General features: G+C 49.0%; 1 protein-coding gene across 1 annotated transcript; it reads left to right on the top strand.

Annotated features, from left to right (window-relative positions):
- The first annotated feature begins 4,050 nt into the window (after positions 1-4,050).
- LOC141540386 (uncharacterized) lies at positions 4,051-12,708 on the top strand. The gene is made up of 5 exons (XM_074264347.1): positions 4,051-4,140; positions 4,905-4,960; positions 6,616-6,742; positions 7,434-7,529; positions 10,305-12,708. The coding sequence occupies exons 2-5, from the start codon at positions 4,943-4,945 to the stop codon at positions 12,107-12,109; spliced, it is 2,046 nt and encodes a 681-aa protein (XP_074120448.1). The 5' UTR covers positions 4,051-4,140; positions 4,905-4,942; the 3' UTR covers positions 12,110-12,708.
- Positions 12,709-15,906: the final 3,198 nt, after the last annotated feature.

The raw sequence follows: 15,906 nt of genomic DNA, 5'->3' as shown, positions 1-15,906 counted from the left end.
CCTGCTGCTTCGGTCCCTTTTTTCTTCCTCTGTCGTCCCGGGCTGCATCGTCGCCCCACGCGGCCCTGCAAAGGGGGCTTGTGGGGGGGGGCTCTGAGTTGGGGAGTGGGAAACCTCAGTGTCTTTTCGTTGGAGAGAGCCCAGAAAATCTGACAGTAAAGGAAGCGAGGTCCTTTCCCTCCAGATCTGGTTATGGCCAGAACATTCTGGGCCCCATGGGGAGGGGGGGCGGTGGGCTGGGCCGGGGGCACCGAAGGCTGGGAAGCCCTCAGCAGCCCTGAGCACTTAGTGGAGGAGGAGGCCCGGCCCAACATCCAGGAGTCTCTCCCTGAGGAGGCCGATCGGTGAGCTGTGGCGTGTGCCAGGCCCCAGGGACAGGACCTCGAGCCTCCTGACCCTTGGGAGCCACAGCCAGCTGGTTCCGTCCGTCTCAGGCCAGGCACCCATGGGCTGTCTGATGTTAGAACAGCGGGGGCTGAGCCACTTTGACCCGAGGAATAGTGCCCGGCTCTCTGCCCGTGACAGCGGCCACCCTCAGCCCCCCGCTCCTGGCTTAGCTCCCACCTTAGATGGCAGTTTTGCTTTTCCACCTGCTCAGACACATGGTGGCCACTTAGAGCAGGCCATTGGCCATCGTGCCGGGGTTCCTGTGCGCTCCTCCTGACTCTGGGGAAAGCCAGGCTCCCCCTGGCCCTCAGTGCCCTCTGTGGAGCCAGACTCCTCCCCACCCTCTGAGCCGTCCCAGCCCAATCCAGAGAGCCAGGTGCTGTGCTCCGAGTCCAGCCTGAATCACCTCGGTCCAAGAGCTGCCCTGCCCTCCAGCCTTTTAGGCCCAGACTTTGCCCTGCGCCATTTGGTGGGTCGGGGAAGCCCCTGTCCAGGCTCACGGCCCAGGGTCTGGCCGCTCCTGCAGCTGCACGGTGGTCCCGGCCCTCCCTGTGGTGGACAGCCCCAGCGGCAGCGCCCCCGCCCAGAGCCCTGAGGGCCACGTGGCTTTGCTCCAGAGAAATGGCCTCTGACCCCAGAAACAGGAAGGGGCTCGTGTCTGTTGTTCAAGAAGCATCCTTGAGGGGCAGTACCCTGTGTGTCCCAGCACACTGCCCCAAGGCTCTCTCTTTCCCTCCTTCCTGACCCCCTCCTTAAGAGTCTCAGACAGTTGTGCTGAGGAGGGAGCAGGGGCCTGCCCACTCTAGGCTGGGGGGGTGAAGGATCTGCCCACCTTAGACTGGGGGGGTGGGAGGCTGCCCACCCTAGAATGGACGAAAGTCCAGGTGCCAGAGAGCAGCAGTCCCTGCCGCTTGGGGTTCCGTGCCCCCAAGCCATCTCCAGGGCTCCTGGCTGATCCCTTGGATGGACTGAAAGACATTGGGACACAAACCGGAGGCGACCCCGAGCGGTTCCAGGGAAGCTTCCGGAGAAGGCGACGCTTCAGCTGAACCGTGAAGCAAGAGAAGGCGGGGGAGGCGCCCAGGCCTGGGGACCAGGGCACAGAGAGGGGGTGGGGGCCAGCTGGGAGGGACGGGGCTCAGGGGAGAGAGGAGTGCCCAGTGCCATGGGAAGCTTGGTCAGGGCCGGGGGGCCAGGGGACTGGGGGGTGGGGAGGCAGCCACGGGCACTGGATGGACAGTGGCCCAAGGGGGGACTTGTCCACGGCTCCAGAATGACCTGAGCCAAGGGAGGATTAGGGAAGCGGCTGGAGCTGCACGGAGGGGTGGCCGTTGTGACCCAGGAGAAACACAGAGGAGAAAGACAGAGATGAGAGAGAAAATGGGGCGGGGGACCAGAGAAACCCTGGGAGAGGGCCCAGAGTTGGGGAGCACCGAGTGGCAGCTGGGGGATGGGGAAGCAGAAGGCAGAGACACAAAAACCCAGAGCGGCTCAGGGCCTCCAGGGTCGCTAGGGGGCCGTCAGTGGGGAAGGCTCTGGCAGTTGGGCAGGGCAGCCTAGCCCACCCCCTTCCCTCCATCAGCCAGTAAAACTCAGCGCCCCTCGCCGTGCCGGGACTGGACGTCTGCCCCAAAGTCCCCGGGGCAAGCCCACGCGCACAGCCCGGACAGAATTCAGTGGGAGATGAGGGGAGGGGGGGGCAGCTGTCTCCCGGGTGGGCCCCGGGGCTGGACCCTTGGCTGCTGAGGCGGCCCGGGCGTCCTGCCCGACGGTCCCTCCCCCTGAGCCAAGGGGCCGCTGCCTCCAACAACCACGCCTGCGCACTTGCGCTGAAGCTGTGCGGGGGCTGGGTCTCCATGGAATTGGTCTCCATGGTAACCCGGGCATAAAATGATGGATGTTGCAAAAGGGTCCCTGGGCCGCGGTCTGGAGGGGCCCAGCGGGCTCGCGCCTCCTTTCCAAGGAAGAAAATGAGCCTGGAGGAGGAGGGAGGCGGAGGGGGTGGAGGGGGTGGAGGGAGGGAAGGGAAAAGTCGGAACAGGAGTGAGTGGAAGCGATAATGTAGTAATAAATTACCCACGCATGTGTTCTGCCAATACAGGGCTAAAATGATTCACAGGGAAGTGATCCAGGCCCAGCCCAGGGATGCGACCCTGAGGGCAGCAGCTCCGCGGCCCCTCCGCCTTATTGTGACTGATGCAGACCCCGGATGGAGGCGGGCACCAAAAGGGGGGGCTCAGCAGGGGAAGATCTCTTTGGAAAAGGTCATTTCTTTAGGGAAGAAGTTACAGACAGTGAAGGGGTACAAGAGACACGGCAACGGGAGGACATGAGACAAGCTCCCGAGGGGAACTAACCCAGTGCCAAGGGAGCCCCCCTGAGGTCGGGCATCCCTTAGCGGGCAGGCTCGATCCTGAAGGGGCTCAGCGCCCTAAAAGGGGGCGTTAGCTGTGAGGAGGAGAGGGGAAGAGAAGCATGATGGGAGATGTCCCGGGGCATGGCGGAGGGGGAAGGAGAAGGACCCCCGAGGCAGAGAGTCACGGGGGACCCAAGAGGGGCAGCAGCCATGGGGTGTCCGAAAGTAGAGTTTATAGGAGATTTAACCTCAGGGACACGACTGGGATTTCTGACAGGGCACGGCAAGACCTTTAAAGGGGGTGGGGGGGGCAGCTTCGTGGCGCAGTGGATAGAGCACCAGCCTTGCATTCAGGAGGTGCCGAGTTCAAATCTGGTCTCAGACACTTAACATTTCCTGGCTGTGTGACCCTGGGCAAGTCACTTAACCCAGCCTCAAAAAAGAAAAAAATAAATATATAAAATAAAGGGGGGGTGTCTCAGGGATTTGACGTCCCTTGGATTGCAGACCGGACCCCCTCCCCAGAGGGTGGGACCAAGAGCTAAACTAAACTGATCTCCTTTCCTCCGCCGTCTTCGCGTCCTCTCCGTCCCATGGAGACCCTCATCAGTGTGGGGGCCAGTCTGATACCCCTCCCCTCCTCCCTTGCCCTCGGAGCCCCCCAAACACTGAGCCCGAGCTGCAAAGTCCGCATTGCAGGGCATCCTGCCCAGAGGAGTAAACAGCACAACTTCCCGTGCGTCCACTGCGCCGGGGAAGGGCGCGGCCCAACACTCCAGCCCCCCGCCGAGGGAGCCCCGGCACGGTCAGGAGTGGAGGGGCCGCCGGGGGCGGGGGTAACTGCAGAGCGGAGGGCGTCCGGCGAGGACTCGGGTCTCCACCGCTAAGCGGACCGAGTCCGCGAGCGGGCCGCGGGGCCCCCTGGGGGATGTAGTCCAGCAGAGCCAGGCGCCAGGCGAACCAGGCTGAACCTTCTCGTGCCCGGACTCCATTTCCCAAAAGGCCCCGATGCCTTTAACTGCAGCTGGCGCGATGCATGGTGGGAATGGCTCTTCCGAGTCTGGAGTACGAGTTCATCCTGGTGGGGTGAACCCCGATTACCAGCCCCGGGCTCAGAGCCGACTTTGAATGAATGGCTGATCTGGGCGGGGTTGGGGGGGGGGAAAGAAAGAGAGAGTGCGCAGCCGCAGTCCTAGGCTCCGCACCCCTCCATCCTTACTCCTACAGGTCCCGAGAGGAGCTGCGCATGCTCAGCATTAGCTTTTTCTGCCCACCCCAGGCTACTCGTGGGCTAGCTTGAGGATGCGCATGCGCAATAGTAGAAGGGGTGGGGACAGCGCCCACGTGCTCGGCCCCCGAACCCAGTTCTGCCGGAAGAGAGCAGAGTGGGTTGGCTCGTGAGTATGCACCGCGTGTTTGCGGGGCGGGGCCGGGAGGGGTTCCTATAATACACTTGTAGAGGCCGGTGTGCAAGCACTGGGGATGTGAGTGAAAGGAAGGCCGGTGTTCGTGTGGATGGGGGCGTGGCTTCCGGCATATGTGCAAGTGACCGTGGGGGAGGGTGAAAGTAGGGAGCCCCCCTCGCCCCCCGCCTTGTCTCCCCGGGTAGCAGGAGACGCCCCCGGAGTGAGGGGCCCGTGACATCCCCCCCATCCCGGGTCCCGAAGGGCCCAAGTGAGGAAGTTGTGACTGTGACCCCTCCAGCCGCCCCGGGGTAGGGAGCTCACCTAGGGGGAGGGGCACGTGTGTGTGTGTGTGTGTGTGTGTGTGTGTGTGTGTGTGTGTGTGTGTGTGCGCGCGCTTGTGCATGTGCACGTGCACGTGTGTGTCCGTGTGAGCTGTGTGTCTGTATGTACTATGTGCATATGCGTTTGTCATCCCCGTGCTAGTGTGGGTCAGTCCGCTTTTACTAAGCGCCTGTGCCAGTGTGTGTATTAAACGCCTGTGCCAGTGTGCATTTGATTAAGCACCTGTGCCAGTGTGTGTCAGTCATCCTCAGTTGAGCCCCTGTGCCCGTGTGTCCCCGTCAGCTTTGAGCACGCCCCCTCCCCCCCCCCCCCCGCCGGGGGAGGAGCAGAAGAGTTTGGGGGTGGGGGAGGGTCCCTCCCTTTCTCGAGGACTTGTGGAGGGCCCGCCCCCTCATCTCTCCGTTCCTCCCCAGCTCCGCATCCTCAAGGTTCCGCCTTCCTCCAAGAGACAATGACTTCCGGGTTCCAGGTGAGTGTGGGGGGGAACCTTGGTTCTGGGTGATTTCATCCTGCATCGTTTCTGAGTGTTCTAGAGCGGTTTCTTCCTACTTTCAGTGATCTCAGTTCATCCGAGTCCCATGGGGACCGAGCCTCCCCTATTCTCTTCCAGACAGTTCTTGCTTTTCTTAGCAGTGGATGGAAGTTCAGAACCACTTTGGCCAGTGTCCCAGCTGGGGCAGCGAGGGGGCCGCACGTGGGGCCCTGGAATCGGGAGTCTGAGATCCCGCTGTGTGACCCTGGGCAAGTCACTGCCCCCGGCTGCTCCGCCAATTCTTAAATTGCGGAAATGTGTCCGCCAGACAACGAGGCAAACTTTGGTGTGAATGCGCCGTTTGTACGTTGTTAAAAATTACCCCAGGACCCGTGGGAGAAGTTAAACACCTGCATGTGTTCCTAGAAGACCCCTGACTGGATCAGGCCCCTTTCCAGCCAGTAGATTGTTAAGCAACCCCAGGTATAGAAGTATATAAAGTGCGTCTACAAGGCAAACATTTACTGATAATAAATTGCATATGGAGTCATGACCCACAGTTGGTTTGTTTTTTTTAAATTTTCAGTGTATTTTATTTTTCCAAACACACGTAAAGATCGTTTTCCACATTCATTCTTGTAAGACTTTGGGTCCAAATTTTTCCTCCTCCCCGCAAGGACAGTACCCTAATGCGGGTTAAATATGTGCTGTTCTTTTCAACATGGGAAATGACATTTTTAAAAGGTGGGAGGTTATCCAGGGAAAGAAGTCAAGAACAGAAGGTGTGTGCGGAAGCTCCCTGTTCCGGAGCGCGGAGCAGCCGCGCCGCGGAGCCCAAGAAGGCATTTTCTCTCGGCCTGGAAAAGGCGGCTCGCCCGCACTTCGGAAAGCGCCATCGGGGTCCGCCCACTTTGGGCGTCTTTGCGGTGTCCAGGTGTGAGCCACAGTGGCTGAGTTGGAGCCGCACCTCCCTTGCACTCTCATCTGGAGCAGCCTTTCATTCCGTTAAAGAGTTTCCGGTTTTTCTTTTGAGGACCATTGATATCCTTTGACTGCTGAAGCATTAGAGAATGGCTTGGCTGTCTGCGCGCACAGATGTTTGTGTGCTGTACGCGTGCCTACATCTGTGTACACGCCTGGGTCTTGGTGTGTGGTAGGCGCAGGCTTTGAAGAGTTTTGATTAAAAAGGATGGGTTTTTTTTACTGGGCACAGATCTTGGAAGAAACAGCGACTTCAAAACTTAGTGCGGTGCTTGGCCCATTTTAGGTAGAGAACACAGACTTTCTAATGTTAGGGGTTCCAGGGCAGAGTACAAAGGGAGCGTGATCAGCGGCCAGGGCTGAAAGTGAGGGGCGCTCCTAAGCATGATGGGGGGGATCCTGCCTTCCTAGGGTGCCCAGAACACAGGAACGATGCATTCCTCTTTGGGGTGTCATGGGGGGTGCTTCTGTGAGCTGGAAGCTGGTTCTGCGGTCAGGTCTGCGGCTTAAAGGGCTCACTTCTGGAGAGGAAAAGTCAAAATGAACTTAAACAACTGGGAAAAACTCAGCAGCCCAGCGCCTCCGGTCCAGATTGGGCGTAGAATGGTGAAGTAATCCGGTTGCGCTTGGAGTCGTGGTCCCTGCTAAGGAAGCACATGTGTCTGATTCAGGGGCCGGTGACCTTCCGGGACGTGGCCGTGGAGTTCACCCGGGAGGAGTGGAGGCGCCTGGAGCCGGCCCAGAGGGCCCTGTACCGGGACGTGATGCTGGAGACCTTCCAGAACCTGCTCTCTGTGGGTAAGCGCGGCCGTCCCCCTCCCCTCTCCATGAGGCTTCCCTGTACAGACTGTGCCAGTCAGCCATAGTCTGGGCTGATTGTGCAAGAGCGTTCAAGGCTACGGAAGAGAAGGGATCGATCCCAGACCCTTTGTCGGCCTTTGGACAGAATGTTCCGATCAGGGTGAGGACCGTCCTTGTTCCTTAGCTGGACCAGAGCCATGGCTCCCTCCGGTAGGAGATGACCCAAGTCCTTTGGCATTTTCAGTCTCTCCTTTTGGAAAGCTCTTCTTTCCTCAGGGACTTTGCCTGAATTCTGTTATTCCAGATTGGATGATGCAGACGGGCTCTGGCTCAGGGTCAGCTTTACATTTCCCCCATCAGGCTTCTCTGCATGTAGTTGGCGCTTAATGAAAGTCTGGTGCCTTAAAAACAAAAGTCCTAGAGAGAATCGCAGGTGACGGGTGGGGCGATCGAGCTGTGCCCCGGGAACCCCAGTGGCTCCCGGTTGCTCCAGAGCCAATCTTCAACTCCGGTTTTGTGCCCCGTGCCGTTCGGTGTCTTCCCGGCGATTGCTCTTTCCCTTGTGCTCCCCGGACCTTTTCTTTCTAACCAGGACCCGGCCCCTCTCTATCCAAGCTCTTACCTGCCTCAGATACAAATGAGTTCCTTGCTTTGGGAACACCTTCCCTATTTCTATTTCTGCGCACAGGGGCCCCGGTCTCCAATCTGGATGTTCTCTTCTTGTTGGAGAGAAAAGCGGCCGCTCGGAGGCCCAAAGAAGGAGGCCCCATGAGCCTCTGTCCAGGTGAGTGAGCGAAAAGCACAGAGGTCACTGTCTCTTCTCACATTCATTTGGAGCCAGAGCTCTGCAAGCATGGGCCATGATCTCTCTTAAAGGCCCCAGGCTTATCTATAATTTCTCATGGCCTAATTACTGCAACACAGTTCCTACAACAGTTTATTTTTTGTAGGTGTTTTCCATTAAAAAGACTTCCATAAGAGAAGGAGGCGATAGAAAAAGTGATGTTGAAAAACTTCAAGAGACATGAGTTTCTGGGGAATTAATCATCTTATTAATACAAGGGTCAGGAACACTCTCTTGAATGCCAATGGCTACCATGTCTATGGCTCAGAGTTTATCTGCCTTTGGAAGAGAGAGTGTTCCTGAGGGTGGCCATCAACTCCCATTAGTTAATGATTAACAAGAGAGTGAATATTTCACTGAGCGGAAGACCTGTCCTGATGAGGGGCCTGGGGACTAACTTTGTTTTATGTCATTTACTTCTAAATTCCCCCCGGCCCTGGGGCAGCTAATCCAAGCCTCTAGCCCCCCCAAATCTGAGTAGGACATTGTGGGCAGGAATTCACTCCAAGAGAAGATGGTCTAAATGGGCTGCATTTTTGGCAGAGAGCAGTAAAGTTCAAACAAGGAAATGGGCCAGGAAAAAAGCCTGGGTTTCTTCCATAACTGATTATTAATAAAAAGAAGGTATTTTTATGCCATCAGAAATGTCTTTGGGTATATTCTAAGCAGTATTATTAAGTATGTACAGTTTTGTAGCTTTTACTCTTATTACTTTCCTCTTTTCCAAAAACACTGTGCCGTTTCATAGCTCTAACAATTGCGTGATACTGTGTGGCTTTCTTCAGAGCCCAACAAGCATCAAATTTTGTAGCAGGGATCTCGTGCCGTGTCTGTGTCGGTTTCATGTGAATTTTTGTAATTGTTGTAGAGTTTGAACTGTTCCTCATTTTTTAAAAGAATTCACATATTTTATTTTTGCACTACTATCACTCCCAGATATGTCCCTGCTCAGTGATCCATCCCTCAGAGCAAAAATAAAAAAGAAACAACAGAATTTCTGCCCAACTCCTCAGCAAATCATTACCTGAGTCTAACAGGCTAAGCCTTGTTCACACCCACCACTCCTCACTCCTGTTAAAAGTGGAGAGCAGTAATGTCTCCTCTCTCTTTGGGGCCAAATTGTGTTACCACATACACGGGGGGAACCTGTGTGGCCAGGGCATTCATAGTGCCCCCAGTTCTGCCCTTTGGGGCACCTCAGAACCCTTCAGATACTTTCAGATTTCTAGGATTCTCCTGTGGATCTTGTCTAAGACAGAGTGGTGTAATAGAAGGCTGAGAACTAGGCCCTGAAGACCGTGGTTCAGGGTCCAACTCTGACACATCTTAGTTTGGCTACCACAGGCATCCGAAAAAGATCTGGGTGTCCTAGCGACCTGTAAATGGAACCTCAGTTCCTCAGGCAGCTCTCAAGTCTTTTAAGTTTTTGTGAAGTTACTGATATGCATTGGTTAAAGGAAGTTCCCCACCAGGAGCTCCCTAATTAATACCTCTTTAAAAAAAAGTTCTCTGCATGCTAAACGTCCCTACTTTAGTCAGTCTGTTTATGGGACGACTCCAGAGCCATCCACCATACTGCTGGGCCCCTTGATGTCATCGACACCTTTCTATGATGTGACACCCACAGTGAGACACCCAATAAGCCTCCAAATGTAGTTGGCCCAGGGCAAGATTTTGTATTTCTCTTTAATGCTACCTAAGGTCATAGTAGCTTTATTAGCTTCCATGTAAAATAACATACCCATGGTGAACTTAGAGGTCACTAAGGCACCCAGATCTTTTTCAGATGGTCTAGCCATGTATTCCCTTTTTTGTACTTGTGAAATTGAATATGAATTCCCATATGGAGCTTTGCAAGTATGTCTATTATATTCTTAATAGTTTCAGTTCATCAGTCTAATGTTTGAAGTCTTTCTGAATTCTTAAAATTTCCCATATTGATAATTATCCCTTACAGCTTTTATTGTGTCTTTTCAGATTTTACTGGTTTACCATATTTACCATTACCAAAGTAATTGATAAAACCAGATTTTATGAATGACGTCCTTAATCTCTTAACTTTTATCCTATCATCTTTAGGCTTTTGCCATTTCTTATTCTATAGGTAATCTTGTGCAAGTCAAATGGATATCATTTCATCTATTTTGTCTTTAATAAAATCACATATATTTCTGAAGGAGGAAAATCCCTTACTACTAATTGAGCCTTCTTTCGTGGGTGTTTGTTTTAATGACATTAGTACTTTCATTATCCTGGACTAGAATTCATTTAATCCTAGGCTGTAAACTTTCCTATTACTTTCTCCTTGTGTCTTTGGCTTCACTTCTCCCTAAATAGTTTTGAATTGGGAAGACCCGGGTTCAAATACAGCTCCAGATACTAAATGTCTGTGTGATCCTGAATGAACTCTGTTTGCCTCCATTTATTCAATTATAAAATGGGGATACTACAGCATCTGTCTCGTAGGATTGCTGTAAGGATCAAGTGAGTTGATATTTGTAAAAATCGCTTAGTACATTGCCTGACACGTAAGCGTTATATAAATATTAGCTTTGTTGTTGTTTTTATTATCTTGTCTGAATTTGAGCATTCTTCTCTTTGATGGATGAAACACAAACAAGAACTTATTCTCAAACTTGTTCTTTTTTTGTTAGCTTAGCAACAGTGGCTAGTGAATTTTTACAATTTTATAATTCTTTGTTAAATTTCTTTTAGATTTTTGGAGTCAGGAGACCAAATTTAAGCTGCAGAACTCAAGTCTGACACAGCATAATTGCCTAGAAACGTCATCCAAGAAAAAAGTGCCAGAACACCAGCAAGGGCAGTCCAGGAGGAGAGAAGCCAAGGAACGTGGTGTTCATTTTGTAAAAAAGAAGAGCACCCTGATGAGTCGGTCCAGAACCATCACTCGGAGGAAAGCTTTTAAGAGGGCTGTGCCTCTTTGTAGTACTTTGGGGAGAAATCTGAATTTGGGTCTGGGTTTTCATGCCTTATGGAGAGGAGTTATGAGAGAAAACCTCCATAAACTTAGAAAAAACTTTAGGGATTTTCCAAACTCACTCGAATATAAGAAATCCTTCTTAGGGAAGATCTTTGCTACCTCTAGCACATACAGGAAGCCCTTTTGTTACCACTCAGACCTAGTTAAATTTCACAGGGTGCGTTTTGGGGAAAAGTTACAAGAAGCCAGTGAATGTGGAAACACTTTTGGCAGAAGATCAAAACTCACTGGACAGCTAAGAATTTGTATGGGAAAAAAATATAAATGTAATAATTATGGGAAAGCCGTCTTGGGAAGCTTGACTAAACAGAAGGGAGTTAATATTCAGATTAAGCCTTTTAAAAGTAATGAGCGGGGGAAATCCTTGAGGCACAGAGGACGTCTTCTTAGCCATCAGAGAACTCATACGGTGGAAAAACCATTTGAATGTAGCGAATGCAGAGAAAGCTTCAGCCAAAAAGCAGACCTCCTTCGACATCAGGGCACTCACACGGCAGGAAAGCTTTTTGAATGTAATGAATGTGAGAGGGGCTTTAATCGGAAGGAAAATCTTCTTGCCCATCAGAGAACTCACAGTGGAGTAAAGCCCTTTGAATGCAGCGAGTGCGGAAAAGGCTTCAGCCGGAAGGGGAACCTCATCTCCCATCAGAGAACTCACACCCGAGACAAACCCTTTGCGTGTGATGAATGTGGCAAAGGTTTTAGCTGGAAGGCGAACCTCGTCACCCACCAGAGAATCCACACTGGAGCCAAGCCCTTCGAGTGTAAGAAGTGTGGGAAAGCCTTCAGCCAGAGGGGCCGCTTTATTGACCACCAGAGAATCCACACTGGGGAAAAGCCCTTTGAGTGCAACGAGTGTGGGAAAGATTTCACCCGGAGGGAAAACCTTGTTTCCCACCAGAGAACTCACACGAGGGTGAAGCCCTTTGTGTGCCCCGAGTGTGGGGTGGACTTCAGTTGGCGCTCAGGCCTGATCACCCACCAGAGGACCCACACGGGCGTGAAGCCCTTTGAGTGCGCCGAGTGTGGGAAGGGCTTCCGGCAGAGGGGCCACCTGGTCACCCACCAGAGAACTCACTCCGAGGTGAAGCCCTACGGGTGCACCGAATGCGGGAAGGCCTTCCGAGACAAGGGGCACCTCCTCAAACACCAGGTCACCCACACCGGGACAAAGCCCTTTGCCTGCAGCGAGTGTGGGAAGGCCTTCAGCTACCGGAGCTACCTGGCCGATCACCAGAGGATTCACACCGGAGAGAAACCCTTTGAGTGTGAGGAATGTGGAAAGTGTTTTAACCGCAAGGGAAATCTCATTTATCACCAGAGGATTCACACTGGAGAGAAACCCTTTGACTGCAGTGAATGTGGTAAATCCTTTATCACAAAGCGAACCCTTACTGGACATCAGAGAACTCACACTGGAGTCAAACCCTTTGAATGCAGTGAATGCGGGAAATCCTTCAGTAAGAAACAAAGCCTTATTAAACATCAGAAAAAGCATCCTGGAGTCAAAGCCTTTTGAATGTGAAATGTGGGAGAAGTTTCGAGCAGAGGGCATAATTCTTATCAAAAAGCTAACAGAATTTTAAAGTCAGTGGCTGTAGAAAAGGCATAAGTTAGCAGGGGTGTTTTTAATACACATTTGAGGACTCTAATCGGGATACTTTGAAGGTGTTAAATATTTCCAAGGGCAGGGCATACAGAGTAGTGGAGTAATTGGAGAATGACTAAACAAATGAGTAAAATGGAACATTATGGCATTGCTGAATAGGAAAGAATTTAAAGAAATAGAGGAAAACTTGTGAACTGATGCATAGTGAAGTAAACAGGAAAACATCCTTCTCAGTAACCACAAAAATTTAAGTGGACAGAGACCTAGAAACCAAACCTGAGAACTGTATAATCCTCTTTCCACCCAGGCCTTGGAGAATGACAAAATGTAACTTCTTCCTTTCTTTGCAGTCGTGTGCTATTACTGATGTAATTTGCTATGTATTTTTTGATGGCTTGCTTGGCTTTTGTGCCCTGATTTCTTTTCTCTCTAGTTGTTATAAGAGCTGGCTCTGGTTGTAGAAACAGAAGGGTATTTTTGAAAATAAAGATGGTCTAACATCTAGTAAATGTGTTTCTTAATTAATAAATTATTGATTATTGCTGAATTGAACTTAATTCTAGTTATCTAAGTTGAGTAGTGGATAGAGTACTGGACTTCAAGTTGGGAAAACTTCGATTTAAATCTTCAAATAGTTATTAGTTCTGTGATTTCAGGTAAATTACCTTTTCTCAGCTCTTTCATCTGTAAAATGGGGATAATAAGAGCTTTTATCTCACAGAGTATCTGATAAGTGTAAAGTGCTTTGCAAACCATAAAAGTAAATGCTAACCAATTGTGTTTCCTTTTATGATAGGATTTCTAAATTGGCAAAACAGGGAAATATGAAAAAGTCAGAGATGCGGCCTTGACAAAAATTAAAATAGATCTTAAATAGTTTGGATAGTTAACTGCAAAAGGTCGTTATTAATGATTTAATGCTATATTAGCAGCCCTGCAGTAAAGTGGTCCAAGTCCGTGAGCTGCTGGAATATTGGTAAAGAAAAATGCCATGTTCATCAGATCTGGGCCTATGAGCATCCTGGATGCTGAGTCAGGATCTATAAAAGTCTACACTCCAGAATATTTTATGGCGCTTCAAAGCTTGAGTGTTGTAAGAATAAGGAATGGAGATTATTTGAATTTTTAAAAAAAATCTTCCAAATTCCAAGATTAGATAGCATGAATTCATAATAATTTGAAAAAAAATGTGGTTTTTTTTTTTTTTTTTTTTTTTTTTTTGCGGGGCTGACTAGAGCACCTGGGCAGCTAAAGCATGTAATGAAATGTAAATTGTGTTAGAGGAATGGTTTCCAGAAATAAAGAGGCAACAGTCCTATTGTACTCTGTCCTGGTCAGACTACAGCTAGAATATTTGTTTTCATTCTGGGCAACAAGTTTTAAGAAGGATTTGCTGAAGGTGGTGAAGGGTTTTAGGTCCATGCCATATGAATATCATCTGGTCACAAGTTTGCAGATAATTTAACCTAGAGAAGATTTGGGGGAAAATTATAGCTGTCTCTGAGCATGTGATAGGTTATGTGTAAGAGGCGTTAAATTTGTTAAGCTTGACTCCAAAGAAGCAAAATTGAGTATAATCCTTCAGGGGAAAACTGGATGTTTAATAGCATGGAGGACTTTCAAATATTCCTGCTTAGGGGGACAAAATTGATTTTCAAACACAAGATTCAAGAAGAGCATGAAAAGGTTAACAGGAAAGAGAAATCTTCTGAGACTCACTCAGTAAGGTTAAATGGTTTACACTTTTCCATGGGAATATACTTCTAATTCCCAAGAACTTTATCATCATTAAGACATTTAGAAATAAAGACAGGACATGGGTGTGAGTTAACTGTGATATCTAAATAAAATTAGGGGGGTGATTAATAAGAAGAGATGATTGTGATGGGAATGTTCCTTTAAAAAAATAACTAAGGAGCAAGAAAGATATGCTGGGAAAAGGGGAAGGTGGATTGAAGGTAAATTATCTCCCAGGAAAGAGGCACAAAAGAGCTTTTATAGTGAAGAGAAAGATGGAGGGGGTGAAGGGAGTATTACTTGAATCATCAGAATTTACTCAAAAAGGGAATAACAGGCACTCAGTTGGGCAGAAGAAAGTAGGAGGGGAAGGAATGAGAAGGGACCTGACAGAAGAGAGGATAAATTTGGGGAGGCAGTGTTCAGAAGCAAAATACTTAAGGGATTGAAAGGAGAGAAAAAACTAAACAGGAAAATAGGATGGGGGAAATGCTCAGCAAATATATGAAAAAAAATTAACAAGTTTCTCTGATAAGCCTTTTAAAAGGCTTATTTCTCAGATACATAAAGTATAAAGAACTCAATCAAGTTTAAAAGAAAACAAGTCATTCTTCAACTGATAGGTTATCAAAAGGCAGTTTTCAGATGAAATCAAAATTCTCTATATAGAAAAACATTCTAAATCACTATTGATTAGAGAAATATAAAGAAACTCTTGAAATGCTGTTCCACACCTATCAGATTAAATAACATGACAGAAAAGGAAAACTACAAATACTGGAGGGGATGGGAGAAAATTGGGACATTAAAACCCTGGTGGAGTTATGGACTGATGGAACCATTCTGGAGAGCAATTTGGAACTCTGCCCCAAGGGCTACAAAACTGCATACTCTAACCCAGCACTACCACTCCTAGGTCCGCATCCCAAAGACATCAAAGAAAAAGGAAAAGGACTATACAAAACATTTGTAGAAGCTCTTTTTGAGGTGGCAAAGAATTGGAAGTTGAGGGGATGGTGGAACAAGTGGTGGTAAGTAGTTGTGACGTAATACTATTGTGTTATAGTAAAGGATGGGCAAGATGCTTTCAGAAAAACCTGGATTTGGGGGCAGCTAGGGGGCGCAGTGGATAGAGCACCAGCCCTGAATTCAGGAGGACCCGAGTTCAAATCTGGTCTCAGACACTTAACACTTCCTAGCTGTGTGACCCTGGGCAAGTCACTTAACCCCAGCCTCAAAAAAAAAAAAAAAAAGAAAAACCTGGATTTACTTATATGAACTGAAGCAAAATGAGCAAAACCAGGAGAACATTGTATATAGTAACAACAATACCGGCAATGAATGACTTGGCAATTCTTTCTCATCAGTACAGTGATTCAAGACAATTCTGAAGGACTCATGATAAAAAAATAAAAAATAAAAAAACTATCTACCTCAAGAAAGGACTGATGGAGTCTGCAGATTGATACACAGTTTAAAAAAAAAAACATTTATTTTTCTTGGTTTTTTTTCAACATGATTAATGTGGAAATATAATTTCCATGACTGCAAAAATTGTTTGCCTTTTCAAGGAGGAGAGAGGGAGAGAAAAGAGAGAGAATTTGGAACTCAAAAAAAAAATTTTTTTTTAATGTTAAGAATAGCTTTGATATGTAATTAGAAAAATTTAAATATTCAAAACCAAAAAACAATCCCATACTTCTTTTAGTGTTCTAAAAATTGGATAAATTTAGTTAAGTGAGGCATAATCTCGTACATCTAAGAAAACAAACCAATTAAGCACTCTGTAGATAAATTAAGTCAGGCTGTAGATTATAAATTATATTTTAAGGATTCACAATAGGCTCATTAAGAAGGAAAATTTACATATCACCAAGGTAACCAAAAAATTCAGACTAAGAAATAGCACAGATAGGAGAGCTAATAAGTAACTAAATCACTTTGGGGAGCTCAAATTCCCCTTTGTCTTC

Source organism: Sminthopsis crassicaudata, chromosome 4 (genome assembly GCF_048593235.1).
Source record: "Sminthopsis crassicaudata isolate SCR6 chromosome 4, ASM4859323v1, whole genome shotgun sequence".
In the NCBI taxonomy this organism is placed as follows: domain Eukaryota; kingdom Metazoa; phylum Chordata; class Mammalia; order Dasyuromorphia; family Dasyuridae; genus Sminthopsis; species Sminthopsis crassicaudata.
Note: the sequence above shows the minus strand (reverse complement) of the source record. Positions and strands in the feature narration are given on the sequence as shown.